The sequence below is a fragment of the Nyctibius grandis genome, chromosome 5 (genome assembly GCF_013368605.1).
Source record: "Nyctibius grandis isolate bNycGra1 chromosome 5, bNycGra1.pri, whole genome shotgun sequence".
Taxonomy (NCBI): Eukaryota; Metazoa; Chordata; class Aves; order Nyctibiiformes; family Nyctibiidae; genus Nyctibius; species Nyctibius grandis.
Genome location: NC_090662.1, coordinates 1,766,877 through 1,786,227, shown reverse-complemented (window position 1 = coordinate 1,786,227; position 19,351 = coordinate 1,766,877). Strand labels below are relative to the sequence as shown.

The 19,351-nt window shown below is 48.1% G+C and overlaps 1 protein-coding gene across 2 annotated transcripts; it reads left to right on the top strand.

Moving 5' to 3' along the window:
- Window positions 1–2,213: 2,213 nt before the first annotated feature.
- On the top strand, window positions 2,214–18,755 carry TMEM209 (transmembrane protein 209). 2 transcript variants are annotated; one of them, XM_068401235.1, is made up of 16 exons: window positions 2,214–2,369; window positions 3,733–3,777; window positions 4,486–4,625; window positions 4,744–4,802; window positions 5,406–5,537; window positions 6,077–6,315; window positions 7,451–7,655; window positions 8,742–8,917; window positions 9,568–9,639; window positions 10,378–10,474; window positions 11,919–12,044; window positions 12,365–12,462; window positions 14,645–14,759; window positions 14,852–14,949; window positions 16,965–17,038; window positions 17,734–18,755. In XM_068401235.1, exons 3-16 carry the CDS (start codon window positions 4,489–4,491, stop codon window positions 17,786–17,788), a joined length of 1,683 nt encoding a protein of 560 aa, XP_068257336.1. In that variant the 5' UTR covers window positions 2,214–2,369; window positions 3,733–3,777; window positions 4,486–4,488; the 3' UTR covers window positions 17,789–18,755. The 2 variants fall into 2 exon arrangements, with proteins under 2 accessions (XP_068257336.1, XP_068257337.1); XM_068401236.1 differs by lacking the exon at window positions 3,733–3,777.
- The last annotated feature ends 596 nt before the right edge of the window (window positions 18,756–19,351 follow it).

Below are 19,351 nucleotides of genomic sequence, written 5' to 3'. Positions count from 1 at the left end.
CTCGTACGTCAGAGATGAAAAAGGGTATCCCATGGAGCCTCAGCGCTGGATGTGGGACACGGGGACGACCTCCCTGCGAGGGGCGAGCATTTCTGCATTCAGAGCAGCCCCTCAGCAACTCATTGTCCAGGTGACCACCTCAGAAAGCCCTGACATGTCGGCCACCTGCGGAGCCATGGGGATGACGGAATCGTAAAGTTGCCTCTTTTCTGCCCATTAAGTCCTTTGGCTGCAATTTGGGGAAGTGCCTTCAAGTCCTGGTGGTCTGTAGCATTTGGGAATGTTGGGTGAGATTCATTTCTCACTCGAGCAGTATCAAAGCTGGGAATCGCATCAGAACAAGGCTCTTCTTCCTCTGTAACTGATGAAGGGTGATTCACCCCATCCTCAAATAGCTGTTTGAGACTATGAGGCCAAAGTAGGCTTTTAACAGTCCTTCAATATTATCTCCATTTCATGCTTTTCTTTCTTTCATCCTCTTGCTCGGGAAAAGAGTCAAAGTCAAGAGACTTTCAAACCAACCGAAATCACCCATTGGCATGGATCTACCAAACCAACTTTCATCCTGTTTAAATTTGTCACCTCCCTTTCTCCAACTTTATTTTTATTACCATATGTTTCCTATAACCAGCTTTTTATAAAGGACTAACACATTCCACCAGCCTTTACAGTGGGACAACCTGGAACTTACCATATTTACCCAAACTGAAATCAGACTGGGAAAAATTAAGAAATAGGCTGGATATCCCAGATAATCAGAATATCCCATATAATTTTTCTTTTGCAAAGCTGCTGCCACCTTGTACAAGCTGTTGCAGACACCTCAGCTCAATATGCCTCCCTGGGCCAGGTCTGGCTCCTCTATCCAGCTCCTCTCGCTTTGTTGCCTCCCGATTAGAATCATGGAATTGTTTTGTTTGGAAAGGACCTTTAAGATCATCAAGTCCAACCGTTAAACCAGCACTGCCAAGGCCACCACTAACCCATGTCCCTCAGCACCACATCTACACGGCTTTTAAATCCCTCCAGCGATGGGGACCCCACCACTGCCCTGGGCAGCCTGTTCCAGTGCTTGGCAACCCTTTTGGTGAAGAAATTGTCCCTGATCTCCAATCTAAACCTCCCCTGGCACAACCTGAGGCCGTTTCCTCTCGTCCTATCACTTGTTACCTGGTAGAAGAGACTGACCCCACCTCGCTACACCCTCCTTTCAGGCAGTTGTAGAGAGCGAGAAGGTCTCCCCTCAGCCTCCTTTTCTCCAGACTAAACACCCTCAGCTCCCTCAGCTGCTCCTCATAACGGTTGTGCTCCGGATCTGTCTCCAGATTCTTCCCATGTGCTGACCTACCGTTCTGTTCTTGCCTCAAAAGGATGTATCACATGAAAATGTCACTGAGAGAAGTCAGTATATCACCACACTGACTATGTTGCATGATTTGCCATCCAGACTTAATGAGACAAACATGTTACCCAAAGCCACCACGTCAATTTGGACCATCTTTACCTCAGGGAATACTTTCTGGATATACCCATTTAGCACAAAATTCACACAACCCTCTTCCTTTACAGCATTTCAGATCGTAAATACATTACGCCTGTACAGCGTGCAAACAGACCCAAAATCTCTTAAAGTTTTAACTGTTCGCAGAATCACAGAATCACAAAATCCCGGACTGGTTGGGGTTGGAAGGGACCTCTGGAGATCATCTAGTCCAACCCCCTACCAAAGCAGGGTCACCCAGAGCACGTTGCACAGGGTCATGTCCAGTCGGGTTTGAATATCTCCAGAGAAGGAGACTCCCCACCCTCCGTGGGCAGCCTGTGCCAGGGCTCTGGCACCCTCACAGAAGTTTGAACTGTTGTAAAGAACTGTTTGAACTGAAGTAAAACTGTTGACCTTGGCAACGTGAGGTCTGATATACGTTACTATGTGTAATCAATTAGTTTAAATTGGAAATTAATTAGGGAAAACACAGCAATCGCATGGGACAGCGCGTTAGCTGGTCATCCCCCCCCCCCGCCATCTTCACACCACCCGGCGCGGCCAACATGGCCGCCCCGCCGCCCGCCTCACGCGCGCCTTCCCGCCAAAACACGCCGGGGCCCAACGGCCGCCGCGCGAGCGCCCCCGCCGTCCCCATAGCAACAGGCCCCGCCTCCGCGCGGCGCAGGCCGTGACGCGGCGCTCGCGCAGGCGCAGACGGCGCGACCGTTACGGCGCGGCCGTTGCGGCGCGGCCGGTGCCTGTGGCGGGTGTGAGGGGAGCGCTCTGCCCTGCGTCCCCCCGGCTGGGAAAAGGGGCTGCCCCTGCCCTCCCCGGGGGGGATTGTGTGTCCCCGCGCCTGCCCTGACCCTCAGCCCTTCGGCAGGTACTGTGACTGCCCGCCGCCGGCACCGCCTGGCTCATCGGGCCTGCACCGGGGCCTCTGAGGCGGGGCTGTCTAGAGCCGGGCAGTGTCCGGCAGCGAGCCCTGGAGGCCTTGGGCCACCCGGGTGTGACAGGGCTGTGGGCGGGTGGAGCTGAGGGGCCGCCTCTGTGCGATGGGTCAGGATGGGGGGGAGATGTGGGGCCACCTCCGTGTGATGGGTCAGGATGGGGGGGAGATGTGGGGCCGCCTCTGTGTGATGGGTCAGGATGGGGGGGAGATGTGGGGCCACCTCTGTGTGACAGGGGTCGGGATGGGGGGTTGAGGGGAGATGTGGGACAGCCTCCATGTGACAGGGGTCAGGGTGGGGGGGAGATGTGGGGCCACCTCTGTGCGATGGGTCAGGATGGGGGGGAGATGTGGGGCCGCCTCCGTGTGATGAGTCAGGATGGGGGGAAGATGTGGGGCCGCCTCCGTGTGACAGGGGTCAGGATTGGGGGGAGATGTGGGGCTGCCTCCACTTGATGGGTCAGGATTGGGGGGAGATGTGGGGCCACCTCCGTGTGACAAGGGTTAGGATGAGGGGGGGATGTGGGGCCTCTTCTGTGTGACAGGGACGTGGGCGGTGCGATCTGTGGGGCTGCGTGTGTGTAACGGTGAGGTCTGGGTGGGGAGAGCGGTGAGGCAGCTTCTCTGACAGTGGGGTCTGGGTGGGGGGAGCTGTAGAGGCCCCCTGAGGTGGTATGGGGGTGCTGGGTGGGGGGAGATGTGGAGGCTGCCTGCATCTGACAGTGGGGTCTGGGCAGGGGGAGCTCAGAGGGTCCCTGTGTGTGGCAGGGGGAACTATGGGGGTTTCTCGTGTGTGACAGTGAGATCTGGGTGGAGGGTGCTGTGGGGTCTTGGGCAAGGGGAGCTGGGGCAATGTGTGACAGAGGGGCATGCATGGGGGAAGCTGGGGGGTTTGGGGCAAGGGGAGATGTGGGGGACCTCCAGGTGTGGCACTGGGGTCAGTGTCTTAGGGGTTATCAAGGTGAAGCCTTCCTTCATTACTGTGCCTTAGTGGATGAGGGCAGGGGGTATGGGGGAACGTATTTCAGTTTGGAGGTGAAAACCCACACCCAGCCCTCCTGAGAGAGTAGAGAGGGGCCAAATCTCCCTTTTATTTCAGTGCCTAACAGTGTAGTTTCTACTTCTGTAGGAGGACATGGTTCAGGGAGAGAAGTTGGGAGTGTGAGGATGGGGGAGAGGATCTCTGCTTAGGGCTGCTACACTTGTCAGTGTGGGAAGGGAAGCCTTGGGGCTCAAACTGGGTGAAAAACCTGTCAAAAAAAGTACCAGGCAACATATTCTTGTGTAATTCTTCCAGTAATCCTGATGTTAACTGTTTCATCGTCATGCCAGTAAGAAGCAGGTAATGGGATTTGGGGTTTGTATTTTTTAATTTCTTTTTTTTTAGGTAGTAATATACAGTTGAATTATTTGTCCCAAAAAGCAAATTATTTATGTTCCCATCTAGTGAAGAATTATGTGACAAGTTTTTAAGCGAGTTGCAGAAAGGAGCAGTAGTGGATTTGGGTGACAGGACCAGCAGAAAATGTCCCCAGGGTTATTTCTTTCACATAAGGTGTTAGAGGGCGTAAATTTAGCCACCTTTCCGATGTACTGAACCCACAGGAGGTGGCTGTACAGTCTGAAAATACTCTGTTATCAGCTGAAATGAGTGGGAATTTTCAATGGAAGAACTGCAGAGCTGTGCAAGGCCTTTCCTTCCTCTGGCTTCCTTTGCTTGGAGAAGGCAGGAGCTTTGCCTCTCGCTTCTGAAGGATGTTATTTTTCAGAAATGAGGTTGGAATCTGCCTCTGTGATTTGCATCTCACTGGAGACAGTGGACGCTGTTCCTCGGTGATGAGGTGACAGTGCTGACAGAGTTAATCAAAGAAATATTACCTATTTTTACTGGTAAAAACAATGCCTTTTTTTTTAATACACTAAGCATGACTCTGGCTAAAGGTCCATTTATGTAGTTTGTTTTGGATTACTGCTTAATCTTATGCTGCCTGAGAATGTTACTGTATAAAAGTTGACAGATTCTGTCATTTCTCTGGGTTTCTTGTTACAGATAATGACGCCAGAACAGAGTCCAGCGACTTCCCTCATCGACAGGACCATCAAGATGAGGAAGGAGACTGAAGCCCGGAAAGTGGTCTTGGCCTGGGGACTCCTTAACGTGTCTGTTGCAGGCATGATCTATACTGAAATGTACGTTAATTGTTACGTAAGGTTCAAACACACAAAGCATCCTACTTTGTATATCCCTAAATATTTCCCTGGGACCAAATTGTTGCAAAAAAAGGTCACTTCTTGGTTTTCTTTTCAGGACTGGGAAACTCATAAGCTCGTATTACAACATCACATATTGGCCACTCTGGTATATTGGTGAGTCGCTGCAGCATTTCAAGGGAGGTTCAGGTTGGACATTAGGAAGCATTTCTTCTCAGCAAGGGTCATTAGCCATTGGAAGGGGCTGCCCAGGGAGGTGGTGGAGTCACCATCTCTGGAGGGGTTTAAGAAAAGCCTGGACATGGCACTTAGTGCCATGATCTAGTTGCCATGGTGGTGTCAGGGCAATGGTTGGACTCGATGATCCCAGAGGGCTCTTGCAACCTGATTGATTGTGTGAAATACTACTAGAGGGTGAAGCAAGAGGCAGAGAAAAATCATGAGATGAGTGACATGATTTGACAGACGATGACGTTTGAGGAATACTGTGAAACTTCATTGCAGTAGTTTGTGTCCTTTTTGGAAAACAACTTCATTTTTTAAAAATCAATTTTAGTGATATAAATTAATTTCCCTTGCTATACTGAGACTATCTCCAATGGTTCTTGCATAAGAAGGTGAAGAAATCTGAGATACTTGCCCAAATTGGTACTTATTGACAGCACTAATAATGATCTATTTTTCATGGACTTATGCCTGCAAATACTTTTATTATTCCTGACACTTAAGCTATGATAAAAACTTCTGGTTTTCCCCTAGAACTTGCACTTGCATCTCTGTTCAGCCTCAACGCCCTGTTTGATTTCTGGAGGTACTTCAAATACACAGTGGCACCGACGAGCTTGGTCATGAGTCCTGGCCAGCAGACCCTGCTGGGGTTGCGGAATGCAGGTGGGTGTAATAAATACTTCTGGCAATCTTTATTCTTTTTTTTGTGTGTTTTGAGACTATATCTTTCTCAATAGCAGGATTCTTTAGTGAAGTGAGTTCTGAATTACCTCCTCTGACATGAGCAGTCATGTCATGATGTCGTGAATTTTAATTCATGACATCAGGTGGTGATTTGATGAGTGTTTGTGGGAGAACTGGAGGGGAAACAAACACGCTGTGAAAAAGGACAGGATGGTAGTGGCTGCTGAAGGACAGGGAGAGACTCGAACATCGTGAGGCTGGACAAGGAATTTTTAGCCTAACTGAAGTGTGAAGCTGTGGGGTTTGTACTGAGTTGTGGTCGTGTGTCTCAGTCTCTCTCTTTTTTTTCCTGTCAGTGGCTGAGTTCTGTAGGGGCCAGATTTTTCTAACGTCCCTTGTAGCATCTTTTTAAAATTGCCTTAAGGTAGCGTTGTGTGTGTGATTTGTTGGGCATTTAAAGGGAGGAGAGGCTGGGGCTCCTGCACCCACAATGCTAATTCTGTTCTTCCTTATCACAGCGGTACAAACAACTCCCCCACGTGAGCTGGCAGCAAAGAAAGTCCCGTCTTCGACACCTTCTCCTCCAATCCAGGGTCAGAGCGTGCTGAGTTACAGCCCATCCCGCTCCCCCAGTGCCAGTCCAAAGTTTACTACCGGTTGTATCACAGGGTACAGCCCTCAGCTACAGGCTCTGTCAAGCAGCGGCGCTTCTTACGGCGGTGCTGTAACCTATTCACCAGGCAGCAGCTACAGCAAGGTAACGACCAAGGCAGCTCCCAAGGGTACAGCTTGGCCCTTGTGTTGTGCCATACGCCATCGAAGGTGCGCAGCACCCAGCAGAGAGGGTCTGGAGGGTCTGACCTCTGAGGAACGGCTGAGGGAGCTGGGGGTGTTTAGCCTGGAGAAGAGGAGGCTCAGAGGTGACCTTAGTGCAGTCTACAACTACCTGAAGGGAGGTTGTAGCGGGGTGGGAGTCGGCCTCTTCTCCCAGGCAACCAGCGCTAGGACAAGAGGACACAGCCTCAAGCTTGGCCAGGGGAGGTTCAGGTTGGACATTAGGAAGCATTTCTTCTCAGCAAGGGTCATTAGCCATTGGAAGGGGCTGCCCAGGGAGGTGGTGGAGTCACCATCTCTGGAGGTGTTTAAGAAAAGCCTGGATGTGGCACTTAGTGCCCTGGTCTAGTTGACAGGGTGGTGTCAGGGCAATGGTTGGACTCGATGATCCCAGAGGGCTCTTCCAACCTGATTGATTCTGTGATTCTGTGTGATTCTGTATTTGTTCATTTGCTCCTTTTGCAAATCATGGCAATTTGTCACATCAGGATTTGTCCTTTTTAGGTGGTGTCACTTCATTTGTTTTAGAGTGACTAATTTGTTTCAGAACAAAAATCAAAAACCAGAATGTAAATGCAAAGGAGAAAAAAAAAACAAAAACAAAAAACAACCCAAACCCCAAACAGGAGTCTTTTATATTCATGTTTATTCATTTATATTCTCTACAACTACGTGAAAGGAGGGTGTAGCGAGGTGGGGGTCGGTCTCTTCTCCCAAGTAACAAGTGATGGGATGAGAGGAAACAGCCTCAAGTTGTGCCAGGGGAGGTTTAGATTGGAGATCAGGGACAATTTCTTCATGGAAAGGGTTGTCAAGCGCTGGCACAGGCTGCCCAGGGCAGTGGTGGAGTCCCCATCCCTGGGGGGATTTAAAAGCCGTGTAGATGTGGTGCTGAGGGACATGGGTTAGTGGTGGCCTTGGCAGTGCTGGGTTAGCGGTTGGACTCTATGATCTTAAAGGTCTTTTCCAACCAAAATGATTCTGTGATTCTGTGTCATTTACAAATCAAGGTGTAATTCTGTCTTCCTCATGTGACACAACCATTTATTTTTATTCAGGCTTCCACCTTCAACCCCTCTCCCAGTGGATCACCATACCCCACGAGTATCGGACCAGTGGAAAGCGGCGGGCTAAGGTCTCGTTCCCGCTCTTCCCCCGTTATGTATAACTCTCCCACCGGCAAAGAAGACTATATGACAGACCTCGTGTCACTGGACACCTTCCTTCGAAACGAAGAAGAGAAACAAAACAGAATTCAACTGGGTAAGTAACCAGATTTGATTGGAAAAGCTTGGCAAGGAGTCCAGAGGAGGGCGACCAAGCTGGGGAAGGGTCTGGAGGGTCTGACCTACGAGGAACGGCTGAGGGAGCTGGGGGTGTTTAGCCTGGAGAAGAGGAGGCTCAGAGGTGACCTTAGTGCAGTCTACAACTACCTGAAAGGAGGTTGTAGCGGGGTGCGAGTTGACCTCTTCTCCCAGGCAGCTAGTGATAGGACAAGAGGACACAGCCTCAAGCTTGGCCAGGGGAGGTTCAGGTTGGCCATTAGGAAGCATTTCTTCTCAGCAAGGTTCATTAGCCATTGGAAGGGGCTGCCCAGGGAGGTGGTGGAGTCACCATCTCTGGAGGTGTTTAAGGAAAGCCTGGACATGGCACTTAGTGCCCTGGTCTAGTTGCCATGGTGGTGTCAGGGCAATGGTTGGACTGGATGATCCCAGAGGGCTCTTCCAACCTCATTGATTCTGTGATTCTGAGAAGGTGTTTGATTTATTTGAGGTTGACTTTTGCAGATGAGAAAAGTGGCAAAGGATTCCAGTGTACTTGTACTAGTAAACAGACCTAACTCATTTATGGTCATCACCTGTGACCTTGGTAAAGGCGCCTGCTGACCAGTTTAGTCTTCTACTGAGTAATTAGCACACGAGGTGGGACGCCATCCTTTCTACATGTCTCCATGGCTTAGGAGCTTCAGAAAGCTTTCCTCCAAAGTATTCCTTTGGGTAGGATATATGCTGCTGCTGCAGCACGTGGAACATCTGCTGATAGATTGTTTCTGTAGTATTTGTTGGCTGTAGTGGAGCATGATGAGTGGCTTTATCACCTTGAGGAGAGGGATATCTTGTGGAGAAGGCGTTTCAGATAAAGGGGGTGAATTACCTGCAGCTGGTTTTTCTCCTGGATAGGAACAATCAAGGGTGATATCAGTGTTTATGCAGACTGACTTCAGTGTAGGTATTTGTGGCAGTTTGTGTTCGTGTCTCCTGTCAAAGCCTTAATATCACTGACCTATTGCCTGTAGTGCTGCTTCTAGAATTACTTGGCACTACGTGACTCTTTAATGAATGGTTTCAGGAAGTTCAGATTCCAGCTCTCCTTCCAGCAGCCCAAGTTTTTGGAACTACAGCCGTTCCATGGCAGACTACTCACAGATGCTGAGAAAGTTCCAGTATCAGCTGGCTTGCAGGTCCCAGGCTCCGTCAGCACACAAGGACGAAGCTGATCTGAGCTCGAAACAGGCTGCAGAAGAGGTAAATTCAACAGCAAGGGGATCAAGAGGGAGAAACAGGCCTCTAAAATAGACAGTTTTGTGCAAAGGTTTGGATTTGAACTGTATCAGAAACGTTGGAGAGAGAAATCCTCTAGCATTTAACCAACTTCATACAGCTTCACTGTAAATGGACATTTCAAATTCTGAATTGTAGTTGGGAAATTATTTCTCCCTCAGAGAGCAAGGCTTATGCTGGATAAAATACATTTGTGATATAAAAATTGACTTGAAATGGATCTGTGTGGAACAGCTGAAGGATATAAAGCATTGCCTGAAAGAAGTCTGATGCGAAGGAATACAATTCATGTGGCTTCAGTTAAATTTGATCAATTCGCTTTATTTCCTACATTAACCTAATAAAGCTGCCCATTCAAATCCCTCTTAAATCAAGCCTACAATTCAAATCAATTTTATCCTAATAGAGCAGAGAGCTTAAAACTGAATTTGGGCTGATGCTGAGAGTGGGAGTGTCGTATGTGAAGCCACTGTAGAAATCCCACGATACAGCCAGGAGATATATAAGAATTTTGGGGAAAAATGCAATTTGAATTATGTGGTGTAGTTAATATCAGAACCCTAAAGACTTGTGGCATCCTATGAAGTTCTTATACATAATAAACCTTTCCATAGGTTTGGGCACGGGTGACAATGAACCGACAGCTCCTTGATCACATGGATTCCTGGACTGCTAAGTTCAGAAACGTAAGTCCCATCTCTAAGGACTCTGGTTTTTAGGAAAAAAGGTTTTAGGAAGAGCCCCTCTGTGTCCCCTGTATGCCAAGAGGTGGAAAGAATTGCAGTGTCTTGGGGATTGAGGTGGGCTGATGCAAAGAGGTAACAACACAGCGTGCTTGTAAGAGAGGAGTACTGAGATGCGTTTTCACCCTGTCCTCGGTGGTTTGTATTCTGAAAACTTCACAGCTGTAAAGTTCATCCACCTTTGGATGAGAAACAAAAGTCGTCTGAGATCCATACCTGATTCCTGAGCATCTGTCCCTAAACCTGGGGCCAGCTTGCTTCAGTTCCCAGATCCCACACGTAGTGTTTATCGGCTTCTTCCTTTCCTGAAACAAATCTCAGAGGGAGTGGACTCATTAAAGAATAAATTAGCTTTATGGTTGGAGGGCTGTGCTTCATAATACCCCTTTCCTCATTGTTCAGAAAAGCTTTATCTGATACTTTCTAGAGGTTTGTTTTCCTGACTCCTTTACATTGAATTTTCTGGCATTTTTAGAAGGTATTAAAGAGTCCTTTAAACTCTGCCTAACTTGATATTCTAATTTAATTACTTTCCTGCTTGCTTGGCTTCAGTGTTGCTGTTGTGAAGCTCCTTTGTGGCTGTAACGGTGATGACTAGTAGGGTGTAATATAAGGCTTGGGGGTTTTTTACGTAGTTTTGTTGCTTCTGACCTCTTGAATTTTCACATTTTTCTTTTCTAGTGGATTAATGAGACTATTCTGGTGCCACTTGTCCAAGAGATCGAGTCTGTGAGCACTCAGCTGAGGAGAATGGGGTGTCCAGAGTTGCAGATCGGAGGTAGGAGGAGGCAGGAGCTTTGGGGTTCCCGGTGGAGGGCAGCTGCTCCATCACTGGGGCATTGCATAGGTGTTATATAAATTGGGTCTGTTAAACATTGCTGTTCCATTTCTGCTCTGTACTGGTGTGGTCTTTGTTCCACGGCCTGCATTTCAGTAAGCTGGAAAGGTTCTTCATAAGACTTCTGGAAATATTGATGAAGTCACACTGATGCTTAGCTCATATAAAATTAATAAACCTCTCTTTTTCTTTTTTCTTTTTTCTCTCTTTTCTCTCTGTTCTCTCTGTTCTCTCTTTTCTTTTCTTTTTTCTTTTTCCTTTTCTTTTTCCTTTTCTTTTTCCTTTTCTTTTTCCTTTTCTTTTTCCTTTTCTTTTTCCTTTTCTTTTTCCTTTTCTTTTTCCTTTTCTTTTTCCTTTTCTTTTTCCTTTTCTTTTTCCTTTTCTTTTTCCTTTTCTTTTTCCTTTTCTTTTTCCTTTTCTTTTTCCTTTTCTTTTTCCTTTTCTTTTTCCTTTTCTTTTTCCTTTTCTTTTTCCTTTTCTTTTTCCTTTTCTTTTTCCTTTTCTTTTTCCTTTTCTTTTTCCTTTTCTTTTTCCTTTTCTTTTTCCTTTTCTTTTTCCTTTTCTTTTTCCTTTTCTTTTTCCTTTTCTTTTTCCTTTTCTTTTTCCTTTTCTTTTTCCTTTTCTTTTTCCTTTTCTTTTTCCTTTTCTTTTTCCTTTTCTTTTTCCTTTTCTTTTTCCTTTTCTTTTTCCTTTTCTTTTTCCTTTTCTTTTTCCTTCTCTTTTTCCTTCTCTTTTTCCTTCTCTTTTTCCTTCTCTTTTTCCTTCTCTTTTTCCTTCTCTTTTTCCTTCTCTTTTTCCTTCTCTTTTTCCTTCTCTTTTTCCTTCTCTTTTTCCTTCCTTTTCTTTTTTTTCCCCCTAAACTTACTGCTGGGGAATTAAAGGCTCAAATTACCATTGATTATTGCATATTAAATTGTCAGAAAACATTTCAAGGATAGAGGTGCTGTAGACTCTTGGTGTCTCCCTATAAACTCTCAGTGTCTCAAGCCCTATGTGCTTTTCCAAATTCTTCCTTAAAATCAGCTACTTTCTGAACTATTTTTTTAAATTCTGAGAAACTGGAGTTCCATTTTTCATGTCACAACACAATTCTGAAGGAACTACTCCTCTTGTTGCTTCAAATTTATACCCCCTTAACCAAGAAGTGGATTTGGTGTGCTGCATTTAAATTAAATCCACCTTTTGCAGGCTGTTTGTTGTAGTGTCCCCTCAAGAGCCGCGTCTGTTGCGATGCCTGTAGAAAAACTGCTCAACGCTGGCCTTGTCCCCGCCTCGTTACTCTCCCTCTGCTCTTCCAAGTGGATGTTGGTGGATGCCTGGTAAGGGAGCCTGGTCAGAGTTCTGGGGTGGTCATAGCTGACCCGTGCTGGCTCTTGTGTTGCAGAAGCCAGCATCAGCAGTCTGAAGCAGGCAGCGCTCGTTAAAGCTCCGCTCATTCCAACCCTGAACGCCTTAGTGCAGTATCTGGATCTCACACCGAACCAGGAGTATTTGGTTGAAAGGATCAAAGGTACGTGGTGTCACTATATTGACTTTATCATTTTTCTTATGAATGATACATGACTTGGATGTAACTTTGGGAATGGTTTTTAAAAGCTTTATTTCTCCTTTTCCTCCTGTGTGCTTGGGGTGCAAAGTGCTGGATTTAATCTCTTCATTAACTGAAAATAAAAATCATCCTGTAAATTTACCTCCCCATATTATTTTTCCAAGCATTTCATTAGCTGAATTTGTCCATACACCAGAAACAGAAGCCCCTGAAACTAGCATAAAATCCCACTTTCATACACGTTCAGCCCCCAATAACTGAATAAATTGTGTTGCTTCCAGAGCTTTCTCAGGGAGGATGCATGAGTTCATTCCGCTGGAACAGAGGAGGGGATTTCAAAGGCCGCAAGTGGGACACCGACTTACCCACTGACTCCTCTGTAAGTTTTCGAAGACATCTTGCTGCAACAATATTTTGTGTAATATTTTGTGAGAAATCAGAAGATGTCACACATTCTTCTTGAGAGGAGCCTTGTAGTGATGCTGAGCCCGTTAATCTGAAAGTTCGGGAGGAACAGCACCTCAGTGTAAACAATGACTTGAAAATTCAACTGAGGTAATTAAAATAATTAAAAGGAAGACCACAGAGCAATTCAGGGAGTAGAAAAACGGGCTTTGCACTGGGAGCCTTCAGCTGAACTCTGTATCTGAAAGTAGACTTAGGGTGATTTATTTTTTCCCCACTGTAAATAGATTTTCAGTTACTCGTGAGAATAAAACCCGGGAGATCTGAATGTCAGAGCTTTGCTGACAAAGATAGAATGAGATTCAATGGCTGGAAGCTGGAATTGTACAAAATCAGTCTTGAAAGGGGATTTGATTTTGGTTTTGTGAAGATTATTGATAGTGCCTGGCCAGGGAGCAACTCTTAGTGCCTTGATAGGCAGCAGAGTGATGAGCTCCAAAGTGTTTAAAGATCACGAGGCAGAGCAGCACGCCCCATAATTCAGTCAGTTATCACAGCCAGCTGGGAGGGGTGGTGTTGGGCAATATATTAAACTTTTAAGGATTCTGGGAAAGAAATTCTGATAGGAGAGACTCAGATAAACACTTGCTGTGAAGTTTTGACATTAACTTACTCAGACAATTACTATCAAAAAAATAGAATTTCACATTTTTAAGCATGCTGCTGGTGATACAGAGCTGGGATTTCCAGGGTGCATCTCCCAGACTTCTTGAGACTTTTGGCATTTAGCCCAGAGAAACTCTCTTGTTTTCTCTACAAAATAGATCATTCTATTTATAATGAACACAGAAAACATCAGATTACAGTTAATTTGGTGACATTGCCCACATCAAATGTTGAGAACTCTCCAGGAAGGGTTAACACACACATAGCAGGCTGTGATGTGGTTTTCTGGACACTTGTTCTAGGACTTTATTTCAAAATTTTGGCATTCTTAATAAGACTCGTGGCCAGCTCAGGTTTGTCCAGTGATTTTTGTTTTGCCTTTTGTGAAGAGAAATTGTCTTGTTAAGATGTACTGTCAGTAAAGCTGGAGTTTGATTTCTTCTGCCCTTCTCAGCCAAATCCTCACAGCTGGTACAGAACCCACCCCTAAAAACAGATGGTTTGGAGTTTCTGGCCTTGATACACTAACAACACCCGTGACTTTGCCAAATTCTGCAGGATGCCAGGATCCCACACGTGGTCACAACAACCCCACGCACCACTACAGGCTGGGGGAAGAGTGGCTGGAAAGTGCCTGGTGGAAAAGGACCTGGGGGTGTTGGTCGATGGCAGCTGAATATGAGCCAGCAGTGTGCCCAGGTGGCCAAGAAGGCCACCAGCATCCTGGCTTGTATCAGCACTAGTGTGGCCAGCAGGACCAGGGCAGGGATCGTCCCCCTGGACTCGGCACTGGTGAGGCTGCACCTCGAATCCTGGGTGCAGTTTTGGGTCCCTCACGACAAGAAAGACCTTGAGGTGCTGGAGCGAGTCCAGAGAAGGGCAACGAAGGTGGTGAAGGGTCTGGAGCACAAGTGTGATGAGGAGCAGCTGAGGGACCTGGGGGGGGTTAGTCTGGAGAAAAGGAGGCTGAGGGGAGACCTTCTCGCTCTCTACAACTGCCTGAAAGGAGGGTGTAGCGAGGTGGGAGTAGGTGTCTTCTCCCAGGTAACAAGTGATAGGATGAGAGGAAACAGCCTCAGGTTGCACCAGGGGAGGTTTAGATTGGAGATCAGGGACAATTTCTTCATGGAAAGGGTTGTCAAGCACTGGCACAGGCTGCCCAGGGCAGTGGTGGAGTCCCCATCCCTGGAGGGATTTAAAAGCCGTGTAGATGTGGTGCTGAGGGACATGGGTTAGTGGTGGCCTTGGCAGTGCTGGGTTAATGGTTGGACTTGATGATCTCAAAGGTCCTTTCCAACCAAAATGACGTGCCTGGACCGTTGCAATCTCTGCTTTGAGCTTTAAGCTGCCTTGGGCTCCTAAACACAGAGGGGTTAAGTCAGCGTCACACCTCCAGGCTGTCCCATACAGTGACACGTGGCTGAGCTTATGGCAAGAAAGCTGCTGTATTTTTAAGGACACGAAAGTGAGATGTGTTTTTCTTTGCCCAGATCATCATGCACGTGTTCTGCACTTACCTCGACTCCAGGCTGCCGCCTCACCCCAAGTATCCCGACGGCAAAACCTTCACTTCTCAACACTTCCTTCAGACCCCAGACAAACCAGGTACCGGCACCCACGTGTAGCTGCTCTTTGCCTCTCACCTCACAGCAGCACCCTTGAAATCCCCCTCGTCTTTATAAACTTCTCCTTCGCAGACACGTCAAACGAAAACGTCTTTTGCATCTACCAAAGCAGCATCAACCCACCCCACTACGAGCTGATCTACCAGCGCCACGTCTACAACCTTCCCAAGGTACGATGGTGGTCGTGCTCTTCTCCCGCTGCCAGGAAATCAGTGGTGGGTCTGATTTGGGGTGGGTTTTTAAGGAATTAGCCACATTTAGTGACTATTTACAGAGTCACAGAATCAATGAGGTTGGAAGAGCCCTCTGGGATCATCGAGTCCAACCATTGCCCTGACACCACCATGGCAACTAGACCATGGCACTAAGTGCCATGTCCAGTCTTTTCTTAAACCCCTCCAGAGATGGTGACTCCACCACCTCCCTGGGCAGCCCATTCCAATGCCTAATGACCCTTGCTGAGAAGAAATGCTTCCTAATGTCCAACCTGAACCTCCCCTGGCCAAGCCTGAGGCTGTGTCCTCTTGTCCTAGCGCTGGTTGCCTGGGAGAAGAGGCCGACTCCCACTTCACTACAACCTCCCTTCAGGTAGTTGTAGACTGCACTAAGGTCACCTCGGAGCCTCCTCTTCTCCAGGCTAAACACCCCCAGCTCCCTCAGCCGTTCCTCGTAGGTCAGACCCTCCAGACCCTTCACCACTTGGTCACCCTCCTCTGGACTCGCTCCGACAATTTACGCGTAGGCTGGCCCGAGGCAGGAGATAAACATCAGTGTGGTCTTTGACCACAACGTGGTTCTTCATCTGCTACTAAATAACAGCTTTAGTATCTATTTAAGATACATAAATATATATGTACTAACTTCCTCTTGTTTATTTTCTGATAATTTATTTTAAAATACCAAGTCATGTAGTCCCTGATGCACGTTCTCACCCCTTCAGGCCACCGAGCCCCGGTGCTTGCCCGTAAGAATTGCAGGGGGAAGTTTCCAGTCTCAAACCAGTGAAATTCTGCAAATTTTCGTTTTATATTGAGCCCTGGTTGTTGCTGGATCTCTTGCTTTCCAAAACGCTACGGCATTTAAAGCATTCGGAGATGATAAACCAGCCAAAACCCACGTTTGGTCTTTTTCTGGTATTTACCTCATTGAAAAAAGTAAATTATTATGGCAAAACCCTCCCTGAAACACCATTTTGTGACATCTTTCTCTACGGTCGCTTATTATATTGGGAAATATATTATATTGGGAGTCGGCCTCTTCTCCCAGGCAACCAGCGACAGGACAAGAGGACACAGCCTCAAGCTTGGCCAGGGGAGGTTCAGGTTGGACATTAGGAAGCATTTCTTCTCAGCAAGGGTCATTAGCCATTGGAAGGGGCTGCTCAGGGAGGTGGTGGAGTCACCATCTCTGGAGGGGTTTAAGAAAAGCCTGGACATGGCACTTAGTGCCCTGGTCTAGTTGCCATGATGGTGTCAGGGCAATGGTTGGACTCGATGATCCCAGAGGGCTCTTCCAACCTGGTTGATTCTGTGATCCTGGGGCGCATTAAGCAGAGTGTGTCCAGCAGATCGAGGGAGGTCCTCCTCCCCCTCTACTCTCCCCTGGTGAGACCTTACCTGGAGTATTGCATTCAGTTCTGGGCTCCCCAGTTCAAGAGGGACAGAGATCTACTGGAGAGAGGCCAACGGAGGGCTATGAGGATGATGAAGGGACTGGAACACCTGCCTTAGGAGGAAAGGCTGAGAGACCTGGGGCTTTTTAGTCTGGAGAAGAGAAGACTGAGAGGGGATCTGATTGATGGGTAGAAATAGATGAGGGCTGGGTGTCAAGAGGAAAGGGGCAACCTCTTGTCACTTGTGCAAGGGGCAATGGATGCAAGCTGGAGCACAGGAAGTTCTACCTCAACATGAGGAAGAACTTCTTTACTGTGAGGGTTCCAGAGCCCTGGAACAGGCTCCCCAGAGAGGGTGTGAAGTCTCCTTCTCTGGAGACTTTCAAGCCCCGTCTGGATGCGTTCCTGTGTGACCTGCCCTAGATTGGTCCTGCTCTGGCAGGGGGGTTGGACTTGATGGTCTCCAGAGGTCCCTTCCAGCCCCTCACATCCTATGATTCTACCCTGAAATACCGCTCTGATTTCCCATCAGCGACTCCATTTCTAAGCTCTTTTCTCTTCCCGTGGATCCAGGGCAGAAACAACATGTTCCACACCTTGCTCATGTTCCTGTGCATCATCAAGACGAAAGAATCGGGGATGTTGGGGTAAGTACCCGCCGTTCCCTGGGCGTCCTCTTTTGAAGCGCTTCAACCCGAAATCACGACAGCGGGATCACAGAATCAACCAGGTTGGAAGAGCCCTCTGGGATCATCGAGTCCAACCATTGCCCTGACACCACCATGGCAACTAGACCATGGCACTAAGTGCCATGTCCAGGCTTTTTTTAAACCCCTCCAGAGATGGTGACTCCACCACCTCCCTGGGCAGCCCCTTCCAATGGCTAATGACCCTTGCTGAGAAGAAATTCTTCCTAATGTCCAACCTGACCCTCCCCTGGCAAAGCTTGAGGCTGTGTCCTCTTGTCCTAGCGCTGGTTGCCTGGGAGAAGAGGCCGACTCCCACCCCACTACAACCTCCCTTCAGGTAGTTGTAGACTGCACTAAGGTCACCTCTGAGCCTCCTCTTCTCCAGGCTAAACACCCCCAGCTCCCTCAGCCGTTCCTCGTAGGTCAGACCCTCCAGACCCTTCCCCAGCTTGGTCGCCCTCCTCTGGACTCGCTCCAACCCCTCAACATCTTATCGATATTAACGGGGTTCAAATCCTCGTCTTCTCCTCCACCCACCCGCCCCCACCCGCCTGTTCAAACGCCGAAGCGTGGAATCGATATTTTTTTGTGTGATATTATAAACAGGCGCTTTAATTGGCTTGGATTTATTAAGATAATTTTTGGTTTTGCAGGCGGGTCAATCTGGGTTTGTCGGGAGTCAACGTCCTGTGGATTTTTGGAGAGTAACGCGGGACGCCGGGTCGGAGGGACGCTGCTGCTCTGGCGAGAGGAACCGAGCAGCAGCGTTAACGTTCTTGAGTTTAGCTTTAAGGATTTAAATTCTTGGGATTTAAGGACTCGGGATTTAAGGATTCAGGATTTTAAGGGGAAGCATTTGTCGTTCCTGCATGGGTTTGGTGACTATTATTTAAAGCAGAGGCGCAAGAAAAGCCAAGGCCTAAAGTTTAGACTCGGTTTGGTTCATTTTATTATGTACGAGAAGAAAAACATTAATTTTTTTTATCTGTGGCTCTAATTGGATTTTCTGACCCCACAGGATGTGTTGGGGCTCTGCCCTGCGGGTGGGAAGGAAAGAGAAAACCCTCTTTGACTTGTGGGTTTCAGTAAATAAGATTTTTATTATTTATTTTTACTGCTCCCATCAGCTTTTTCCGCTGGGACCCTCTTGTTTGGGGGTGTTGGGACTGACACGTGGCTCCAGCTCCTCGGGGGAGCCCAGGCTCTACGACCCACAGACTTTTTAAGTCCCCACTTTTGGGGGAAAAAAGAGGGGAAAAAAACCCGTTTGGATTTATTTCAAAGCAGGATTCGTTCTGATTTTGCCAAAAAACTTTTTATTTAAGGGGGAAGAGAAAAGAATCTGTTGTAAATTCTGACAAACGAGGGGTTTAGAAGTGTATATAGTTAATTTTAGTAGTTAGTTATTTTTTTAAAGAGGGGTAAAAATCCATAAACCCCGAGATGAAGATTTTTGTGAGCTGGAGAGTGTCGGCGTGTTCCTCCTCGCTGCGTCTCGGCGAAGAACCGCCCCCAAAAACCACCCGGGGGGTTTTCTGCTGAGAAGATATTTTTGTACTGTATTTTTTTACTCTCCCTTTTCACCTCCGCGGGGGGAACCGACCGTTCCCGGCGCCTCCAGCTCCCCCAAACGGCTCGTTTGGTTCCGGTATTAAAGGAGTTTTGTTTTCTCAAACACTCGTTTGGGTTTTTCCTGGGGTTCAGCGTCGCTGAAGCCATCGAGGGACCAAGGAGGGAGGGGGAAGAGCCGGGTTTAGCTGGGCTTGACCCCGAGTCTCACGGGGCCGTCCCGCTGCCTTCCCCCCTCCGCGAGCTCCATTAACTCTCGTGCACTGAAGGCTCCTCAAGTTCAGAAATTTGCTTCTTTGACCAAAAAATGGGTGTTTCTGGAGCAGAGCCCGGCCCGCAGGGCACCCCGGGGGGCAGCGGGCTCCTGCAGGCACCTTCCACCCCCGGAGCCCTGGCGCCCCCAGGGCCCTGCACGCCCCCGTGCACCCCGATAGTACCGTGCGCCCTGGTCCCCATGCGTCCCAGTCCCTGTGAGCCCCCATAAACCACGCACCCCGTGTACCCCACAGAATCACAGAGTCAACCAGGTTGGAAGAGCCCTCTGGGATCATCGAGTCCAACCATTGCCCTGACACCACCATGGCAACTAGACCAGGGCACTAAGTGCAATGACCAGGCTTTTCTTAAACCCCTCCAGAGATGGTGACTCCACCACCTCCCTGGGCAGCCCCTTCCAATGGCTAATGACCCTTGCTGAGAAGA